This window comes from Pleurodeles waltl, chromosome 3_1 (genome assembly GCF_031143425.1).
Source record: "Pleurodeles waltl isolate 20211129_DDA chromosome 3_1, aPleWal1.hap1.20221129, whole genome shotgun sequence".
NCBI classification, from domain to species: Eukaryota; Metazoa; Chordata; class Amphibia; order Caudata; family Salamandridae; genus Pleurodeles; species Pleurodeles waltl.
In genome coordinates, this window is record NC_090440.1 from 1,623,604,123 (window position 1) to 1,623,624,156 (window position 20,034).

General features: G+C 45.2%; 1 protein-coding gene across 1 annotated transcript in view; it reads right to left on the reverse strand.

Moving 5' to 3' along the window:
- STK39 (serine/threonine kinase 39) overlaps positions 1-20,034 on the reverse strand; it is a 1,706,935-nt gene that overhangs the window by 996,905 nt on the left and 689,996 nt on the right. The window contains exon 8 of the mRNA XM_069225277.1: positions 19,493-19,626. Within this exon, the coding sequence (XP_069081378.1) occupies positions 19,493-19,626 (134 nt within the window). The remainder of the gene's footprint in view (positions 1-19,492; positions 19,627-20,034) is intronic.

A 20,034-nucleotide genomic window follows, 5' to 3' on the forward strand; every position in this document is an offset into this window, starting at 1 on the left:
CCTCAATTACACACTGTTGTTAATAAAATGTGGCTACAGTAGCATGTCATAGATCCTGTTCATGGAGGGATATGTTGTCTCTGGATACCCTAGACAGATTATAAAAGAGTGCAAAGGTCAGTGAAGGAAGATTAATTGGTTCTCCATGCACTGAATGGCATCTACTGACAGGGCTCATGGTCTCTACACACGCCCTTGATGTATACATAAGCACAAAATGTTCATGTACACACTTCTGCTTGCTCACACGTAATTGCTGTGGACCCATTTCAATATCATTCTATGTCAGCTCATTTCCACCACAGAATGAAGAGAACGAGAGAAAATAATAGAGCTGAGGACAAAAGAGAATAGAGGAAGAAAGTATGAAGGAAGGAACGTGGAGAAAGGGAGAGGGAGATTGAAGAGAAATAGAGACGAATAGGGGAAAGAATGGCAAGGAAGACTGAATACAAATGAAGAAGAAGAGTGAAAGAAAGTGGACAGGAAGAGAGAACGGGGTAAAGAAAATGGAGAAGAGGGGAGGAAGAGGGAAAGAGGGTGGAGAGGATGAGGAGAGGAAAGGAAAGGAAAGGAATGAAAAGGAAAGGCAGTGGAGAGGAATAGAAAAAGAGGAAGGAGAGAAAGAGGATAGGAAATTTGAGAGGAACAGGGAAGGAAAATGGAGAGGAAGAGGGAAGGAAAATGGTGAGAAAAGGGGAAAGAGAATGGGGAGGAAAAATGAAAGAAAAGAAAATACGAATCCAAGAAACAAAGAAAGAGACCAAGGTCCAGATGTACACATATCTGGTCGCAAATTGTTAACAGTAATTTCTAAGAACCAGACTGTGTACCAACAGGTGGGTTCTCAAAAATCTAAATCATAGAGGGATAGTATCCCAGCTTTATGATGAATAACAATGAGGTAGATTAAAATTGAGAGTCACTGATATTGGTGGAAATAAGCGGGATGGTGGTCTGCACGTCTGTGATTGCTTTAGAATAAAGCAACCGTTTTTTAATATAACCCCATTTCCTTAAAGGAAACAGGACTCGTGTATAAAGAAAAGTGTACTTTGTTTTCATTTATTTAAAAATTGGCAGTGGTTTCAGGCAGCAATAAAAATGTCAAGATAACTCTTGTGATTAATGTCCCTGCTAGAGAGTGAGATCGGCGTTCGATCTGGCTGTAGTTTTAACTCACCACAAAGTAGTGCAGATGGTTAATATGCCTGCTGTAAAGGACTGAGTGGATTAATAAAGCCAGACTTTACCTATGTTTAAAAACAAATTAAATGTATGCGAGAGGGCTATGGAGAGATGAGGAGCAATTTTGATGGGTAGTTGAGAGGGAATCCGAGAAGGAAGTCATGGGGAAGGCAAAAACGATTGTTACATCGGGCACCACTAGCGCTAAAGCCAGTCCTGGATTTGGAATGTGCAGGGTCAAATAACTCCTTCAAAATGAGGCAGCTACTCTACTATATAGATCGACCTCAGGTGCATGTTGTGTTACTGCAGGAAACACCCCGTGCACCTACAGTGGCAAGTGGCTTTGTTATGAAATGGGCATCATTCAGACTGTTCTCCTCATACGCTTGAGAGGAGGTCATATTAGTAAAACATAGGTCCATTTCAACGAGGTGGGATCGCAAACAGATGATCAGGGCAGTACGCCATCTCGTGGGGGGAGCTATGCACCTTAAGATAACATTTGTGAATTGCTACACCCCAAATGCAGATTACACAGAGCTCTTTGACAGACTGAGGGGGAGCATCCTGTTCACGAACCCGTATGCACTAATCTGGGGAGAGAACTTCAGTACGAGTTACAAGAAAGAATAGATCAGTGGCATGTCCTCCCCAGCTACTGCACTTTGGTATCTACACATTTAACTGCAACTATAAGGGTACATCACTTACGTGGCATCTGGAGGTCCAGACACCCTGATGTCAGAGAAGGTTCCTTCTACTCTGGGGTGCAGGGCGGATTGTCTTGGCAGGACTACTGGCTGGAGACTGGGAAGATGGCCACATGGACATAAAGCATTTGCACGCTGCCCCTGATACCCTTTTAGACAGAGTATTTATGGACGAGCTGCAGACTGAAATAGTAGAATTCTTTGCAAATAATTGAAGACTCATTTGACACTGCCTGGGCAACCTCTAAGGTCACCATTTGGTGACCTTGAAGGCTATATACAGGTAAACATAGTGGAATTCTCCACTTCCTGCATGGAGACCTGGCTCTTTTAGAGGGTGAACTCAAGATCCTAGAACTGACACAGGTGGAGGGAGTGTGCAGTCACACTTTTGAACAAATTAGAACAAAGATTACTGAATGAGTATGGAAATGCATATTCAAGAGCAGATATGCATGGGTCAGATGTTATGGAGAAGAATGAGGCGTGGGAACCACTAAAAGTAAAATGGAGATAAAAACATACAGGTTGTGACCTGCCGGGATCCTGCTGGCATCCTAAATATATTTCTAGATCACTACATGGCGCTTTACTCCTCTACTGGCTTGGTGCCCAAGGAACCACTTATGCAATGTCTTCCTGGACCAGCATTTTACACTGGATCTTGACTGTTATAGACTAATGACCTACTTGTAGAGCGCTGGGAATGGGCGTATTCCCATCAGCATTCTATAAGTGTTGCACTCAGCAGTTAGGTCACAAGCTATTAGCACTATGTAAGAAAGCCAACAAAAGGGAACACTCCTGGAGACCATGCAGTAGGGCCGTGATCATCACACTCCTGAAGCCGGGGAAGCCCCTCCTTCCTGTGTGATTCCTACCAGCCACTGTCAATGCTTAATTGTGATGTTAGAATATTAGCAAAATTGGTAGCCAACTGACTTGCAATCCTCTGCCCCACTTGGTTAAACCGGATCAGTCAAGATAAGTTTCCGTGTGCTCCAAAGCACACAATATGCGCCCGCTATTTACTGTACTGCAGACACTCAACTCGGAACTGAATGCAACTGCAATATTTCTTGATACCACCAAGGCATTCAATTCGCTGGGATGGGACTTTCTGTTTTGTTTCCTTGAAAGAATGGGAATTCAGACTCCCTTTCTGGGGTGGATACTGTTATTATACAAGAAACCTATGATTTGAGTCCATATAAAAGAAGAGAAGTCAGAGGCATTCAAACTAGTGCGGGGCACCAGCCAGGCTTGTCCCCTCTTACTTCTTTTGTTTGCATTGGTGGAGGAGCCAATGGTGGCTAGGCTTTGGCAAACTCTTTTCAGAATATGACCTTAGTTTCACAAGCAGATATATATTGATATCACTTTTTTCAAATGAGATCACAGCATATTTAAGAAAAACCCAGTAAAAGCCGTAATGTCATGCTGCATGAGTTTACACAATTAGCCACATACTCTGTTGAACATTTCAAATGGAAGAATCTTGGATATTTCCGTTAATGGACAAAACACAGCAGTTTGCACTACATTATCCACTACTCTGGTGCACTGATGAGCTCAAATAATTGGGCATCTGGATGCGTCAGGACAGAGAGGTTGTTATGCAAACAAATGATGGCACTACGCTTGCCACCATCACAGTCCAGATTTCTAGGTGGATATCACACCCACTCTCACTAGCAGGTTGTATAGGGATAATCAAGATGCTGCTGCTACCTAAACTACACTACTCATTTTTAAATATACATTGCTACAACTGACGGCTGCATTCTTCTCTGAGCTTAAAGACCATGTAGCATGCTTAGTTTGGGCTGGGAAACTATCACAAATGAAATGGGAAACCCTCACATTACCATTCCATAAAGGAGGGTTCAGGGCTCCAGAGTTAGAACTCTTGTTATCTATGTGCCAAGGTTCACTTTACACTTCACTGGTACTGATCCACACCCTTCCTTTCACACCCAACAGTGGGGACAGATCACATGCTACAATTCCTGTCACAATGCTTCATTGGAACCCTACTCACCACTAATGCCAGGCATTAAACAACAGTGGAGTACACCATTAGATTATGGGACATATTGAGGAAAAAACTGACAGAGGTGTTTTTTATCTAATCACTAATACCTGCCACACATAGGAGATTAGTGCAGTCCCAGTTGCAAGAGAAAGGTCTGTGAAACTGGGGTGACCTACATAGGCAATTCACCTTTCCAACCCTAACAGAATTCCTGAGGGATGGCTGAGCATCCCACTTTTGGTTTTCATGTACCATTGTATTAAACGCTGCTGTAGGAGCAGGATCTCAAAGTTCCCCCATGAGTCCCCTGTATTTACCACACAGGTTAGCTTCCTTTATGCCACATCTACCAACTCAGGAGGAGGTTCAGGCCCTGGATCTTAGTTCTAGAAAGGGTTAGGGGGAGGAACTAGATCACGTAATTCCGGATGAGGTATGGAGATATGGCTGTATGCAAACTGTGCAAGCTTCAACTAGCAGTAAGGTTTGTATTTTATACTATAAATTTCTGCAGCAAGTTTACTGTACCCCTAAGAAACTACATACATATGCCCTAAGGGAGGATGATGTGGGGGTTGGTTAAATGGACGTCGGATTCTCCCACTTGTGTTGGGCTTGTCATGCGATCTATAAATACTGGGACAGGGGTTTCATGACCCTGGCAAGGATGACAGAAGGTGTGCTCACTGCAGACCTAGGCCTGTTAGGATACATGAAAGACATTGAAGTGTCCGAGAACATTTGTGGCACCGAGTCTCTTGTTGGCCAAATGACTAGTGGACTGCAAATGGGGCAGGAGATAAGCCCCAAAATTCAAGTGTTGGGTCGCGGACTTAACAGATTGTATTGAGCTTTAGCAGGCAGGTCGCTCCCTGCGCTGCCGCCCAGCGCCACCTCCTCAACGTCCGTTCCTTTTCATTTCCAGTTTCCCCAGCCACTGCATCCCCTGCGGCCCCTCCCGCCTCCCCCTTTATGGCAGCCGCGGTGCAGATGCGCCGCTGGCGCGCCGAAGGCAAGCCCATTCGCGTGAAGACCGCGCCCAGCGCCAGTCCCCCTGGCCCTCTCAAACAAACCTACTCCCCCCTCATCCTCCACTCACTCAACCCAGGCCCTCGCCCCTCCTGCACCCTTTCCAGCCCCACACACACTCATGGCCCCTTCACTTGCCTCACCTGTCATTTCTCCTACTCCTCATCCCTCACACCACACACCACACACCAACCATAGCGACCCCCCGACAACACACACAACACCCCCAATGCAACACACACCTGCTCTGCCCCCACCCCCGCCAACCAGCCCCGCAGCACACCGCCCCACAAACAGAACACACCCCGCAACAACACCCTCATGCACCACACCAACACCACCCACCACAACCACCTCAACTGCCTGCTCCTCAACACCTGCTCCCTTCACAAACATACCATAGAACCTTGGGACCTCATCACATCACACTCACCTGACATCGCCTTCCTCATGGAAACCTGAACCAACCCCTCCTCGGAACCCGACATAGCCATCGCCACCCCCAAGAGATACAAACTCCAACGCAAAGACCGCCTCAACAGGCCAGGTGGTGGCATTCCCATCCTACACAGGGACACCATCAAAATCACCACCAGCTCCCAAGACACTATCGACAACACAGAGCACATGCACTTCCTAATCCACATTAACAACAACTCCACCCTCAGAGGTGCACTAATCTACAGACCACCAGGACCACGCCCCGCCTTCTGCGACACCATCGCTGACACCATTAGCTCGCACGCCCTCACCTCCACAGACTACATCCTCCTCGGTGATTTCAACTTGCACTTGGAGAACCTACAAGACCACAACTCTACCTCCCTCATAGACAACCTCACCAACCTCGGACTCAAACAACTGGTCACTGCACCCACCCACTCAGCAGGACACACGCTTGACGCAATTTTCACCTCAAGCCAACACACAGCCTACACCCACACCACCGAACTCCTCTGGACTGACCACAACTGAGTCCACTTCTCCTTCCCCAAGCCCCCCACACACTGCCATCAACACACCACACCCTACCGCATGTGGGACAAGATCCCCACAGAACGCCTGAACTCCCAACTGGCTCACAACCCCCCCACACCAACGACCCCAACGCAGGAGCACACAACCTCTCGAAATGGATCACTACCTGCGCAGACACACTAGCCCCCCTCAGAAAACACATCGCCACCTGCAACATCAAGAACGCCCCATAGTTCACAGCCGAACTCCAAGACTCCAAGCGCAAATGCCGCCAAGCGGAGAAAATATGGCGACAAGAACCCTCTACAACCAACTTCTCCACCCTCAAAGCCACCATTCGCACCCATCACCAACTCATACACGCCGCCAAAAGAGATCACTACAAGACACGCCTTGACAACAACTCTCAAAACAGCAAAGAACTCTTCACCATCATTAATGAAGTAGCCAAACCCAAAGCCAGCACCATAGACCCCTCACACAGACAGCCCCTACGTGATGCCCTCTCCAACCACTTCCACCACAAAATCCTGGAAATCCACAACAGCTTCATACCACACACACCCACCATACACACCCCTCACTCACCCACGTCAACCCCCTCTCATGACCCCCCACCACACTCACCACCTGGGCCCCCCCACACACGAAGAAACCGAAAAAACTGAACTCCATCCACTCCGGATCCCCCTCCAACCCCTGTCCACATTGCATCTACAACAAAGCCAGCTCAACCATCGCCCCCATACTCCGCGATATAATCGCCTCCTCCTTCGACTCCGCCACCTACCCAGACCCCTGGAAGCACGCAGAAATCACTGCTCTCCTAAAAAAAAACAAAGCCGACCCAGAGACCCTCTCCAATTATCGCCCCCATCTCCCTCCTCCCTTTCCCCGCTAAGGTTGCCAAGAAACTAGTCAACACCCGCCTATCCCACTTCCTCGAAGAAAACAACACTCTTGACCTCTCACAATCCAGCACGGAAACCACCCTCATCGCATGCACTGACGACATCAGGACCAAAGTCGACAAAGGCGAGACCGTCGCACTCATCCTCCTAGACCTCTCCGCAGCCTTTGATACTGTCTGCCACCACACACTCCGCACACGCCTCCACAACATAGGAATTCGCCACCAAGCCTTAGACTGGCTCACCTCATTCCTCACCGACCGTACCCAGAAAGTCCGCCTTCCACCTTTCCACTCCACCGCTACCAAGATCATCTGCGGAGTCCCTCAAGGGTCCTCCCTGAGCCCCACACTCTTCAACTTTTACATGATCCCCCTAGCCAACATCCTCCGAGCACACGGAATCACTATCCTCTCCTATGCAGATGACACCCAACTCATCCTCTCCCTCACCTGCAACCCCACCACCGCCAAAACCACTCTCTTCGACACCGCCAACTGGATGACAACTAACCACCTCAAGCTTAACTCCAACAAAACCGAGATCATCATCTTCGGCCCCAACAAAACCATATGGGACAACTACTGGTGGCCCACCGCCCTAGGCCCCGCACCTACCCGCGGAAACCACGCACGCAACCTCAGCATCATCCTGGACCCCACCCTCTCATTGACACAGCAAATCAGTGCTCTAACCTTCTCCTGCTTCCACACACTCCGCACTCTAAAAAAATCCTTCAAATGGATTCCCCCAGAGACCAGGAAGACAGTCACCCATGCACTCATCAGCAGCAGACTAGACTATGGTAACGCCCTCTATGCCGGCACCACACTCAAACTCAAACGCAAACTCCAGAGAATCCAGAACACAGCCGCACGCCTCGTCCTTGGCCTCCCCAGCCATGAACGAATCTCACCACACCTCAAATCCCTTCACTGGCTCCCCATAGACAAGAGAATCACATTCAAGATCCTCATCCACGCACACAAATCCCTCCACAACACTGGCCCAACCTACCTCAACGACAGAGTGAACTTCCACACTCCCACCCGCAACCTCCGATCAGCTGACCTCGCCCTAGCCACAGTCCCCCGCATCCAACGCACCACCACAGGAGGCAGGTCCTTCTCCCACCTCACCCCCAAAACCTGGAACTCCCTCCCCACCAACCTCCGCAAAACCAAAGACATCCTGCTCTTCAGAAAGAACTTCAAGACATGGTTGTTCGAACAGTGACCCTCCTTGCCTCCCCCCATTGACCCCCCCAAGCGCCTTGAGACCCTCACGGGTGAGTAGCGCGCTCTATAAAAAAAATTGATTGATTGATTGAGCAACTTTAACTGTATGCAGAAATGTTACCACACTCCTCAAGGCACAGAGGCGTATGGCAGCCCTTGAGAATGTATCTTCTACATGGACTCTGGCCTGGAGGATACCTGAACCCACTGATGCAACAGAGAAGTCCACTAATATTACTTGTCATTCGATAGTATATTCCCTGCCTAGTGTCTTGTTATACTATCTGTAATACTATGCTTGTCTTCCTCTTATTGTAGCCCATATTTTCTCACTCCTGTTTATGTCAAAATGAGTAGCTGAAGTTTATTTCGCTCACCTCTCCTCTGTTGCAAATGCCGATTTAGAGCATTTGCAACAGTTAAAATGCTTTGTATTTATGGTCCAGTGTACATTGTCCAGAGCTATAGTGGACTTTGGTGAAAAGACCCTTAAGAAAAACCCTTAAATAATAGGACAAGAAGAAAGGAAGAACGAGAAAGAGGAAAAAAAGAAACCTGCACTGTCAGGTTCTGCTGCCTCACATTAGTGCACACAGTATTTTTAAAAGGTACCTTAGGTGGTGGACCGCAATACTTTCGAAAACCAACTGAGAGGCAATTACCATGTATAAGGTACCCAGAGATAGCCTGCACGCTAATGGCAGCTTAAAGTCGACCTGTTAGAGACCCCTGATGAAAGCCCTTGCTTCAGAGTGTATCATGTTGTGCAATCAATCACTGCATATCTCTATCAGTTCAAGACTCTCTTCCAGACTTAGGGCCTTGTGTTGATGGTGGGACCGCCACACTCCAGGTGGTCCAACCACCCAATTACAACCCTGGCGGGCGGACCTACCAGGGGACCGCTGTCCCCACCGGAAACATGGTACCCGACGGCATGAACTCATCAGCGCCTGGCTGATTACAACTCCCCTCACTGACAGCCTTTCTATGGCAGTCTGACTGGCATGTAAAGGCTGGCGGTGAGAGTGTGCTGGGGACCATAGCAGGGCCCCTGCACTGCCTTTTCCCATGGCACTGGCAGTGCAGGGCCCCCCTGCCCAGCACCATCAGCCAGTGTGCATTCTGAGGGTGCTGGTGGCCCCCTCTGCGCTTCAAGATAGCACTCGGCTTTTCCTTAAGCGAGCCAAGTGCTATCTCATAGCACTGTTCCTGCAGGTCTGAAGGGCGGAAACTCTCTATTGCAATGTTTTCTGACGGATGAAATGGCGGGACCACTGTAATAGGGTGGGGGGGTGACACTGCCATGGCGGTGGCATCCTCCCGCGAGTTTGGTGGTCCCAAGATGGAACGACCAAACTCTCAATGAGGCCCACATTGTAATTTATGTCAGACTGTATCTTACCAACTCTCTCTTTTGCCACACTTGATGCAGCAACAGCCAAATGCAATTAGCATTAATGCATACATTTCTGTCTTTTATTATAACAATATATATACCTCTGATACATGTGAACACAGCTATATAGCTCCAATACAATTAAAGGAAGCTTAAAAGCCTCTAGTTAGGAGATTTATTCTAAGTATCCGGTTTTAAACTGAGTACATTGTAGGACACCATGGCAATGAACAAAGCTTGCCACTGTCACCTGGGAAGACATTGTCAGTATTGAATGCTTTGCCATGGCTAGGATTACTTGGTCATTAATAGGGGCAGGAGTGAAAAGAACCCTTTTAGACACGATAAAGTAAGGCAGCCCAACCCACTAGAAGGCATATTTCTTACACACAGGATGTCCTGTAGGAAAGCTATTCTGCCTCACAAAACCTGTCTCTGCAGGTAGTGACCAACACTACTCAGGTCTAAGCCAGGGCGAAGAGAGAGGAGTGTGGAAAGGGCAGGGAGGCAGTAAATTCCAGACACCTTTGAGGGGGGACCCTCCAGAGGTTTCTTCTACTTTAAAGTTGCCCACCAGTTATAAAACTAGGAGTCTCAGACCCCATCTCAGTTCTTTTCTAGCTGAAGAACTCCCCTGCTGCCAGTGGCCTCCTGTGTACTACAGAGGACTGCCCTGCTGCACCATGAGGACTTCCTTTCTGCCTGAAGCTAGTCTTGAACCCTTAGAGGGCTACCCCGTTGCTAGAGACCTGCTTCTCTACTTGATCCCAAGATTTCTAGAGTGACTGCAAGGGCTACTCGGCTGGCCTCCTGATCAGAGCTTTAGAGACAGAAAAGGCTACATGCATCTTTAACGCACACCTGGATCAAGTCTGAGTGAGTCCCCTGACCCTACAAGCGATGCCCCTTCAGTCCTGGACCCTTTGAAGTAGAGCTAAAGGTGCCCAGATAGCTCAAATCTAATATTTTCAGCCAAAAAGAGCTTGAGAACTGTGAGGAAATCAAAACTCTGCTTGCCGATCCACCCAAGGTGTATCAACCTCATCCAGCAGCTCTCACATAATGCCTCAGACACCGGCAGCCTTGCCCTGCTGAACATTACCATCTCAGACATTTTTATTCCAAAGTTCTTCTAAGTCAAAAGGTAAGCACAGTCCAGGCCCAATCCACTTCATGTATCTCAACTGTGATCCTTCGCGGTCGGCCATAAATTTCGACTTTGCCCCGGGCTCGCATGACTAGATGTCCAAAGTTGACTCTAATCTTTTAGGCACTATTTTCCTCTTTAAGCTTTAAAAAGTCCTAATTCCGGTACTTTGATTAGAATTTTGGCAAGAAATCATTTATTACATTTTACTTTATCTGTCTAAATTGTTGTGGTACTTTTCTTGCACTGTGTGCTGCATAAATACTTTACACATTGACTCTAAATTAAGCCTGACTGCTTTATGCCCAGCTATCACAGGGTTAAGATCAGCTTAATTTAGTGACTTTTGTGGTTCACCCTGACAAGGAATGTGGCTGTTGCTTGAGAAGAGCTCACACACTCCTCACCCAACAACCCAATTTCTCACAATAGGGCACTGTGGAAGGCATGATATATTACTGAGCCAGCCCTGGTTCCCACTGCTGGACTGTCGAGGAGTCATGTTGAAGCGGGCAGGCTGCTCACACCCATTGCGGTCACCATTGAATCTTCTCTTCCTAAGACTGCAGTACTGCTTGCCCCTCCTCATCAGAGCCTACAGTTCTTCATTGATACGGATGTCCCCTGTGTTGTTGGCTGGGGGCTACTTGCTGTGTTTTGCATGACCTGAACACCTGTGAACTGGTTCCCATCAGTTCCTACAGTGTTTGCATCTGTTCCTGTGGCTCCACCTAGTGTGCCTTCTGACCACCTCTAACCTGATTGAAAAGTCTAGGAGAAGTGCTGTGTGAGGCCAGGGTGTCAACATCATGGAATAAAGAGAATCCCAAAAGTGAATCCCGAAGAAAGGTGAGAAGGGGAGTGTGAGGAGAAGAAGGAGGCTAATGTCAGTTGACATACATTAGTAACTGTTTTGCCGTGACCAGTGGGGTGTTAAAAGAGCAGTTAGTGCTCTGTTTTGAGGGAAGAGCCAGCTGAGAGCAGAAGTGGCCCAGCTAGGTCTGTGGTGCAGCTTGCTCTCCGCTGTGTGCATCCCCACCACTGGTCCCCACTTACTCTGGATCATTCACGCTTGGCCTCCAGTCACCAACAGGCTTTGAGTCCCTATTAACCTAAATTCATTTCCAGAGACATAGCACACGGTTCTTAGATCTTGAAAGTTGCTGCCAGCCAACAACGACTTCCGACCATTTTACTGTGGTGTGTGAAGGCTGTGATTAGACTCAATTGAAAAAAGGGAAAAGCTACCCCTCCATTAAGACAATTAAAAAGCTAAGAAACAATACTGTAGTAATGAAGAAGCTGGGAACAGTGCAATTGGTAGGCAAAGCAAGCAGAAATCTGCACATATTAGCACACTCGAAGGACTAACATCGATCCCTACATTTTTCACTAAGTTCTCTTCATCAATACATCGAAATATCGAAACTGCAAACAGTAAAAGGAAGTCGTGCAAGGATTGGCATATAGCCAAGTGTTAACATAAAAACTGGTAGTATGAAACATGAGTCAAAAGACAAAAAAAAATAGAAATTAACAGGACTGATTTTCCCATTTCCTTCTACAATCCAAACTCCATCAACGAATTTCACACTTCCCAATTTAGACCTGAGCCAGCTCCCTCACTCGGCTGGGGGCAAACCACGGGAAGAGACTGTTGAGCTATTCAATAGTGCCCTTAGCAATGTATCGGAACTTGGAAGTCAATTCATCCCATTCCCCAGATTTTCCTTTATTGACATAATTTCATCCTGCTAATGAGCCCATAATCATCTCTGAGTCTCTACAATCTCTGCAGGGGTAATGGAATCTATACTTTAATTGCTAGGAAAACCAACAGCAAATTTGGATCATTCACTGGAAATTCAAACCAAAATATGGAATTATCAAAGAATCAAAGTGTCTTGCCTACAGCTGCAAGGTTTAACCTTGTAGTGGGAGTGCATTCAAGAGAGGCCGTTGATGGTCAAAAAATACAATCTACATGGACTATATCCAAAAAATCAAGTGCAACGCAAACAAGTAAGAGATCTCTGTAAGGGAAAAAAGTGAAAGAGGAGAGGGCAGAAATAGTTTATTCACTTCGTAGGCTGCTGTCAGAATCTTCACCTGACTTGGAGGAAATCACAGGGATAGTTGCCCCTCCCTGTTATCCGATATTTAACCATTCTAATGGAGCAGAGTTCTCAAAAAACTTAACGTCCTCCCCTCTATTTAGACAGGAAAATGATAAAAAAACAGCAACAAGGCAAAAAAGAAGAATCATCTGTAGAATCTCAAAGTGGAAGTCTTACAGGGTAAAATGTGTCCATTCCGACGCCCTTACAAGCAATGTGGTAAAGGGAGTAAGTGGGTCCACAAATATAAATATGGTAAACCCAAAGGTTACTCAAGATTCCTGCACGTTTCTCCATCCACCCAGTAAAGAAGCGCTGATGTAATTAAACCCTATGGCCCCTTACCTTGTAAGTTTAGAGTCTTCACAAGAAAACCGACCCCCCTCCCCCCACATGCACAAACATTGGTAACCAGCACTGTTGGAAGGTCGTTGTTAGTAAATCTAACAAACAACCTGTATCATGTCCTTGAGATATCGGACCTTTTTAAAAATAGGAATGAGCCCTTCAATCATCCAAGAATTTTAAAGCTTCTGCATAATCTTCCTCAACTCCAATCTCTCACTTCCTTACTGGTGTCTTTTCCCAATCCTTCTTCAGTTCTTGAAGAATTCTGGTCCAGTGTCATTCATTTGATAGCGCTCCAAGAACGTTAAAGACTCCACATAAATGTCCTCGATGCAATTGGTATCCGTTACAAATCTCCCGTATCCCCTGCTTCATTGCATGTGCCAGGCAGGGGAGCAAAACACTTGTTTTGTCCACCCTGCTGTAATAGCGATGAATACAGTAATGGATTTGTGGACTTGTTAACAATACGTATTAAAGAGGGACATTGACAGATTTACAACCATAGTGTGTCCAGAGAGGATAAAAAAACTGAGTAAGTGGTGGCTCTACACTCCCTTTTTAGCATTAATGTTTCAATTATATCTTGGAATATCACTGGATACAAAGCAACTAAGCTGTACAGCTTGTCTAGATTCTCTCCAGAAATTATTTTCCTCCAAGAGACTTGTTACACAGTTAAATTTGACTAGAATAATTATTTCTGTATTGATGTCCTTGCCACTAGGGTCAGACGAAGACATGCAAAAGGGAGGTCTCTCCATCCTGCTGACAGTAGAGATACTGTGTAATTTTGAAATAGTCTGTCTCCCGTGCAACAATATACAATACATTAAAATAAATCTCCATAAAGTAAGTGTTCCTTCAGCTGATACTTTATTTTTATTCAATATAGATGTTCCTCCTGATGGTCGAGATGTTTGACCTAATAAAATCTATCCTTGCGTCAGGTTGAAACTCACAAACATTAATAATGGGTGACTTTAATGCTAAAATCACTACTGCTGCGTTAAAAGCACACAGAAAATAAGGTTCTTGAAAAAGCATGGTCACTCCCTGAACCTGTCTTTCAGGATTCTAATAAGGTGGATAAACGCTGAAGAATACTACTGGAATCACTAAATGGCAAATATTACTTTAATACTGTTGGGTGCCTGGAAAAGAGGAACAGGCAATATAGCACACAGTCTAACGGCTGCCCTTCAAAGCCCTTTAGTGTAGCTAGATTAGTGTGCTGTTACAGTAAAGGGCAATGCAACTGCCTTCTTTAAGTTAAAAAAAAAATGAAAGGATACTTCCCAAATCACCTTTTTTTTTGATTTTCCCAAATACCACCCATTCAAAAGATTAACAGTCTGAACGCCCAACCTAAAGTCATTGGTATTCATGGGTGTTTACTGTGATGTACTTTTGACTCTCCTGTCTACCGCTAAATTGTGACAAGTGTACAAACATCTGCCTTTCAGAAATTTGAGAATTTAAGAGAAACCGTATGTCTCTTAGCATTAGGTCCCAGAAATATGTGCAAGAAGGCAATACCAAAACACAAATAGGCTTATCATATTTACCAAACTCAATCACATACTCAGAATATATACTTTTTTAATGTTCACTTTTACCTCGTATTGTTCCTAGGAAGCCAAACCTGATGTCTGGAGAGTAACCGTTTACAAGCTTAAATAATCGCCAAAAGATGGGATTTAGTTACAGCGGAAAAACAGTATTCCACAGGAAAAAGACGTGTGCAAGCTTTACTGCCTTCAAACGTGATTTCTGCTAAGGGACAACTACCTACCAGTAATACAACTGGCACAGCGGGCTCTGTATTCCTGAAAATTATACCAATAAACCTACTGCCTCAATTAAATATACATTTCCACATGATTTAGAAAGAACATTAGTCTTGATAATTATGAATCAAATTAGTGCTGAAACTCATGGCTCGCATCCTGTTAGCTCACTTACATTTATTGGTATTAAGGACAGAGTGAAGATGTTAATATTTCTAAGAACAAGGACAAAAGAAGTTGAGTATGCTTCAGATGCAGCTAGTTAAGTAAATCGATATTTGATGGCAGCAAAATATCTAAATTAATATCTCGTAGCCTACTGCCAATGGGTGGTTTTTGCCACTGCTGCGTATTCTGCTAAGTTTCCTCAGTGAGTTAAGTGTGTGTATTGACAAAGAAAAGCATTTGCTAACATTCTGGAGAAAGTCAAATAAAACTGACTGACAGATATGGTTGCAGAGAGTTAAGTAATTTTGTTTTATACAAAGTACAACATCTATAAGCAAGGCTCCATGCCAACTAAGGTCATAATGCCAACTAAGGTCATTTAACAAATAGACACATTGCCCAGCCTGAGCCTTCCCTTTCCTAAAGCATTCTGAAAAAGTGCAATACTAATCCTATAGATTGTACTACAGATCGTACTTTCTATCAATAATCATGACAGAAGTATAAACATTCTGCGAGATAAATAAAACCTGCTGCACCTTTTGATTTATCTCAGAATATTTCTGAGGAGCAAATGAGTGCATTCTAAATGACATGTCTCAGAAGAAAATAAATATTTAATTTGTCCCAGGACCAGCTGTACTAAGTTAGAAACGCCTGTCTTTAATGGGTAGGTAGAGGAAGTGCCATGCCACTGACTAATATCAAAGGGGCCAAGTTCATAATAATGGCTTGCACTCCTTCATAATCCGGCTATAAAGGACCTCACCACCGGGGGAGCAGTACCCCCCCTTGGAGATATTGTTCTAGCCTATTCTCAGCTTTACCAAGTGCAAAGCGCGTATTAAAATTACAAGGGCACTGTGACAGGCAGTGACCAGAAGCTCAGGCCTGCTCCCACCTCACCAGGACCACCCCAACCACCTATCCCACCACATAGTACCCATGGAGCAGCCCAATGTGTCTCCCAACTCTCACATTTATCTCCTGTTTAGGAAGTGAGAAATGGGAGATAAAACTTCCCTGAATCAAGAGAAAACATGCCTGAAAGGACCTGATAGGTTAGGCTTCATTGAGGAGAAGATAACTCATTATCTACTGGCAACTTGTAATAAGGACAAAACAAAGTGGATCTCCGTTCTGATTTTGTAACAGAAAATTCTCTATTATATATAACATAATCTTTTTAATTGAGTCTTACAGTTTATAAAATGCTAGGTTTGAGATTCTCTAGGTGAGCACCCTCAATTTGTTAAAAAAGCACTTCTGGGCGGGGCTTGCAGCACAATATGGCAGCCACACTCTTTTAGAACACTGTGTCAGGGCCCTATGCAATCCTTCATAATCCTACCCTAGTGGCTACAATGAAATCCTGCTGGTTGGCTTACCTCTGTCTGGACCGATTCTGCCGCCAGTGGGCCTTCCAGAAGCAGATTTTGAGTGCAGGTGCAGCAACCCAAAGGAGGGCGCACCCGAGAACGATTGGTGGCCTGAGGTGGCATCCACATTGATCCAGCCAGTGGTTATATGCCCGGCTGAATATTTGTAAGGGGGCACCCCCAACACAAGCTGAGAATGCCCAAAGGGTGTTGGGGCAGCCACCTTGTAGCCCAGGTAGAGGTGGCCTGACAACTTAACTTGATGGCTTGCTGGTGAGGACACGGGGACTGCCCTACCCACCTGGCACTGGAATCTTATGGATAAGCTGAATGGGGATCTCTGAAGCCCCTATCAAAGGTAAAAACATTGCTTTACTGGTGACACTGCTGGAAACATCCTGGGTTGTCTGCATGGTTTGATTAAGACAGGTTCAAATGTGCTTAGAACAGCTTGCCCCATATGGAAGTGTGAAGAAGTTGTCGCCTCTGGCCTCGACCTCCCTCAGATCTGCCTGCCAGGACTCATTGAGTTTGTGATCCTGCAGTACCACGTTGGCAAGACTATTTTACAAAGGGTGTGTTCTCTGTGACACAAAGTAGGACTGTTGAAATATGACCATTGGCAGATGTAGATTTTGCAGTGCTACTGCGAGCCTTGATGCTATTGTGTAGAATGATGGGCCCCTGAATGACTTGATCCTAGCTGGGGCCCACTGTGCTCAAATGTCTGCCTTTAACATTTCTGCCCAGAGAAGAGGCCACCTGGGTCAAACCCTTTTGCTCCTCTCTTGGCACTTGGGCTGCCTGGGGGAATGTAATTTGATAAGAGGGCAGCCACATTGTGGCATTTGAGAAGTAATGGCATTCCAGGCCCTACTTGGATGTTGAAGTCATGGGAAAGGCTTTCAAATAGGACTTATATGTCATTTTTCTTTTCCAAAATGTAAAGGATAAGGGACGGGGGGCACCTATCAGGACCAGTGACTTGAGGTGGTGGTGCCCCTAATGGGTGTCCCCAACAGAGAAGCCTCTACAGCAACAATACTACAAGCCATCCAGGAGTCCAGAGAGAAGCTGGAGCTTCAAATAGGAGGAGTGGGCACCAATGTCTTGCTCTTCAGAAAAGATCCCGGAAACCTAGCAGACAGCACTAATGAAGCAGAAATACACATCGCAGTAGTTGAAGATAAAGTTCAATCGCTTGTGAAAGAGGTGTGATGCCTTTGCGTGATTTCAGCGGATCTGGAGAGAAGAGCTGATTATGCAGAGAGCCACTCCTAGCATAACAACTGCAGAAGGCACTAAGCTGGAACAATTCTTCCTTGAGTGGTTTAGATTGTGGATCCCAGAGAATGATCTTTCCTCTTGCTTTGTCCTGGATAGAGTCCACATTAGATGGCCTCTAAGATCATGCTTAGGGGTTCCCCGGACCAGCAAATGTGCTAATACTGAATTATCTCGACAAGAATGTTATACTGAGATTGCCACATCAGATCCTATAGATCCTACAGCTTCAATACACCAATCCCAAAGCGTCAATTTTTCCAGAGTACACGGCTCTCATGCAACAGCTGTGCAACTCCTTTGTTGGATTTAAGCAGAAACTAAGGGCCATGCAACTTAAATACTGCTTCCAGCTAAATTGAAAGGCATGCATGTTGGGAAGTCCTTCTTTTTCCAGTGCCTGGGAACAGGTGGAGGAATGTAAATTGTCAACTGTTAGTAAGGGAGTCCCAGGATATGACGCATCACCTGAGATGGTAAGAAGTCGGCCCCTGGTCACAGGCGCAGAAGACATTGCAGCACTAAATCTAGAAAGAGAAGTACAATCCCAGATGAGGAGGTGACATCCTCAGGCAATAACAAAGATGAATCTCCAAGTATCCATACCACTTGACATATCTACATGGGCAACACAGCTCAGAGGGATCTGGATCCCTTGCATCTGACTACTGGTTCAGTAGGAAGGGATGGGGGGCTTATTTTCTTGATGACAATGCCACTGAGGATTACATGCAGTTAAATAAGGGGGTTGGCATTGTGCTCTCACAACCAGGGTATATTAATCTTGTTGACTGTTTGGGTGACAGATGCTTCCTGTTGTGGAATGTAAGGTGTGGGGAGTTGGGGGTAAGTTGAGTTGTTGCTGTTTGTGTGGCCTCTCTTCTTTTGCCACACTGTTCACTATGAAATATGTTTTAAATACATCCAAGGACACAGGACCTGAAATTATTGGGTGCTAACAGCATTTCCTGGAATGTAAATGGGCTCAATAAAACATTTAAGAGAGGGTGATCCTTCAATATTTTAAGAAGAGGGAACTGAATGTCCTCCTATGCATGAGGCACTTCTCCTGGGCTCTACCTGTTGATTACTAGGGAGACATGGCTACACCAGAATATTTTATGCAGGGTTCACTCAATATTCTATGAGGGGTAACTATTCCTCTACATAAAATGTTGTCCATGGATTCAAAGAAGTCCAGAGAGACTCCTTGGACCACAAGACATTGATAACAGGGGTAATGGATGGGCAAACTTGGAATGTGCTGAAAGTGTGTGTCCTGCTCTGGCTCAAGATACTTTGCTGGGTTTATCTGAGGGGTAATTTAGGGCCTGCCCACTAAAACATACAACAATTTGGGGATGGTAGCTGAATCAGCTTTACTTCACAGATGGGTGGGCCTGGTCCTGTGATGTTAGACTAGAAGAGCATGTTTGAGGCTATCTACCTTTATGTTTGTACTTTGATTTCATTTTGTCCTGTGAAATGTACTGGCGATTCCTTGACTGGGCAATGGGATTGGATTGTGGAAAAAGTATATCACGGTGTTAGCATGTTGTGTTTTGATTCATTAATATCAATGCTAAGAAATTTTAAAAAGACACTCTGCAAAAACATTATTGACATTTCATTACATGCACATTAAAAGAGTGGTACATTATTTTAGCCATTTTGCATGTAGACAGCAACGTCTCATTCTGATAGATAGTTAAAATAATTGCCTTCTTTAAACTTTCTAAATAAACATAATTGCCTACAAATGGCTCACCTCTTTGATGGATCTTTTTGAAGACACAGTGAAATTAATTTCCTAAACGATTTACCATACTTTCTCATCATTTCTTTGTCTTCCACTCCTGTCTCCAAAGTAGGAGGATCGTTCTGCAAGGTCAACATTAACACCTACGACAAAACACAGAAATAAATCAAATTGCACGCATAAAAACAATAACATTACAGTATATGAGTTGTATCCTGATTTAGTATAGAAGGAAGGAGAAGAAATAAGTTATCATTTTAACCTGGCAAATTGACATTACCACTTATATTTGAGATTGTATAACTGACCAGCATGGTTTTGTTTGGCAAAATATGATAACTATATTTGCTGCAAATGAGGCTGGAACAATGTTGTAAATAGGTTGGTACTTTTATGTATCAGCGACACCAGTATGCAGCGTGTGTCTGCATGTGTTTTTTCTAGGCCAAGCCAACAGGAAGAATGTTGCCTTTCAGAAGAATTTTCAAATTTGAGGACCTGTTCACATAGGTAAATTTACATGAGTAAATGTACTCACTTTTATACCTACA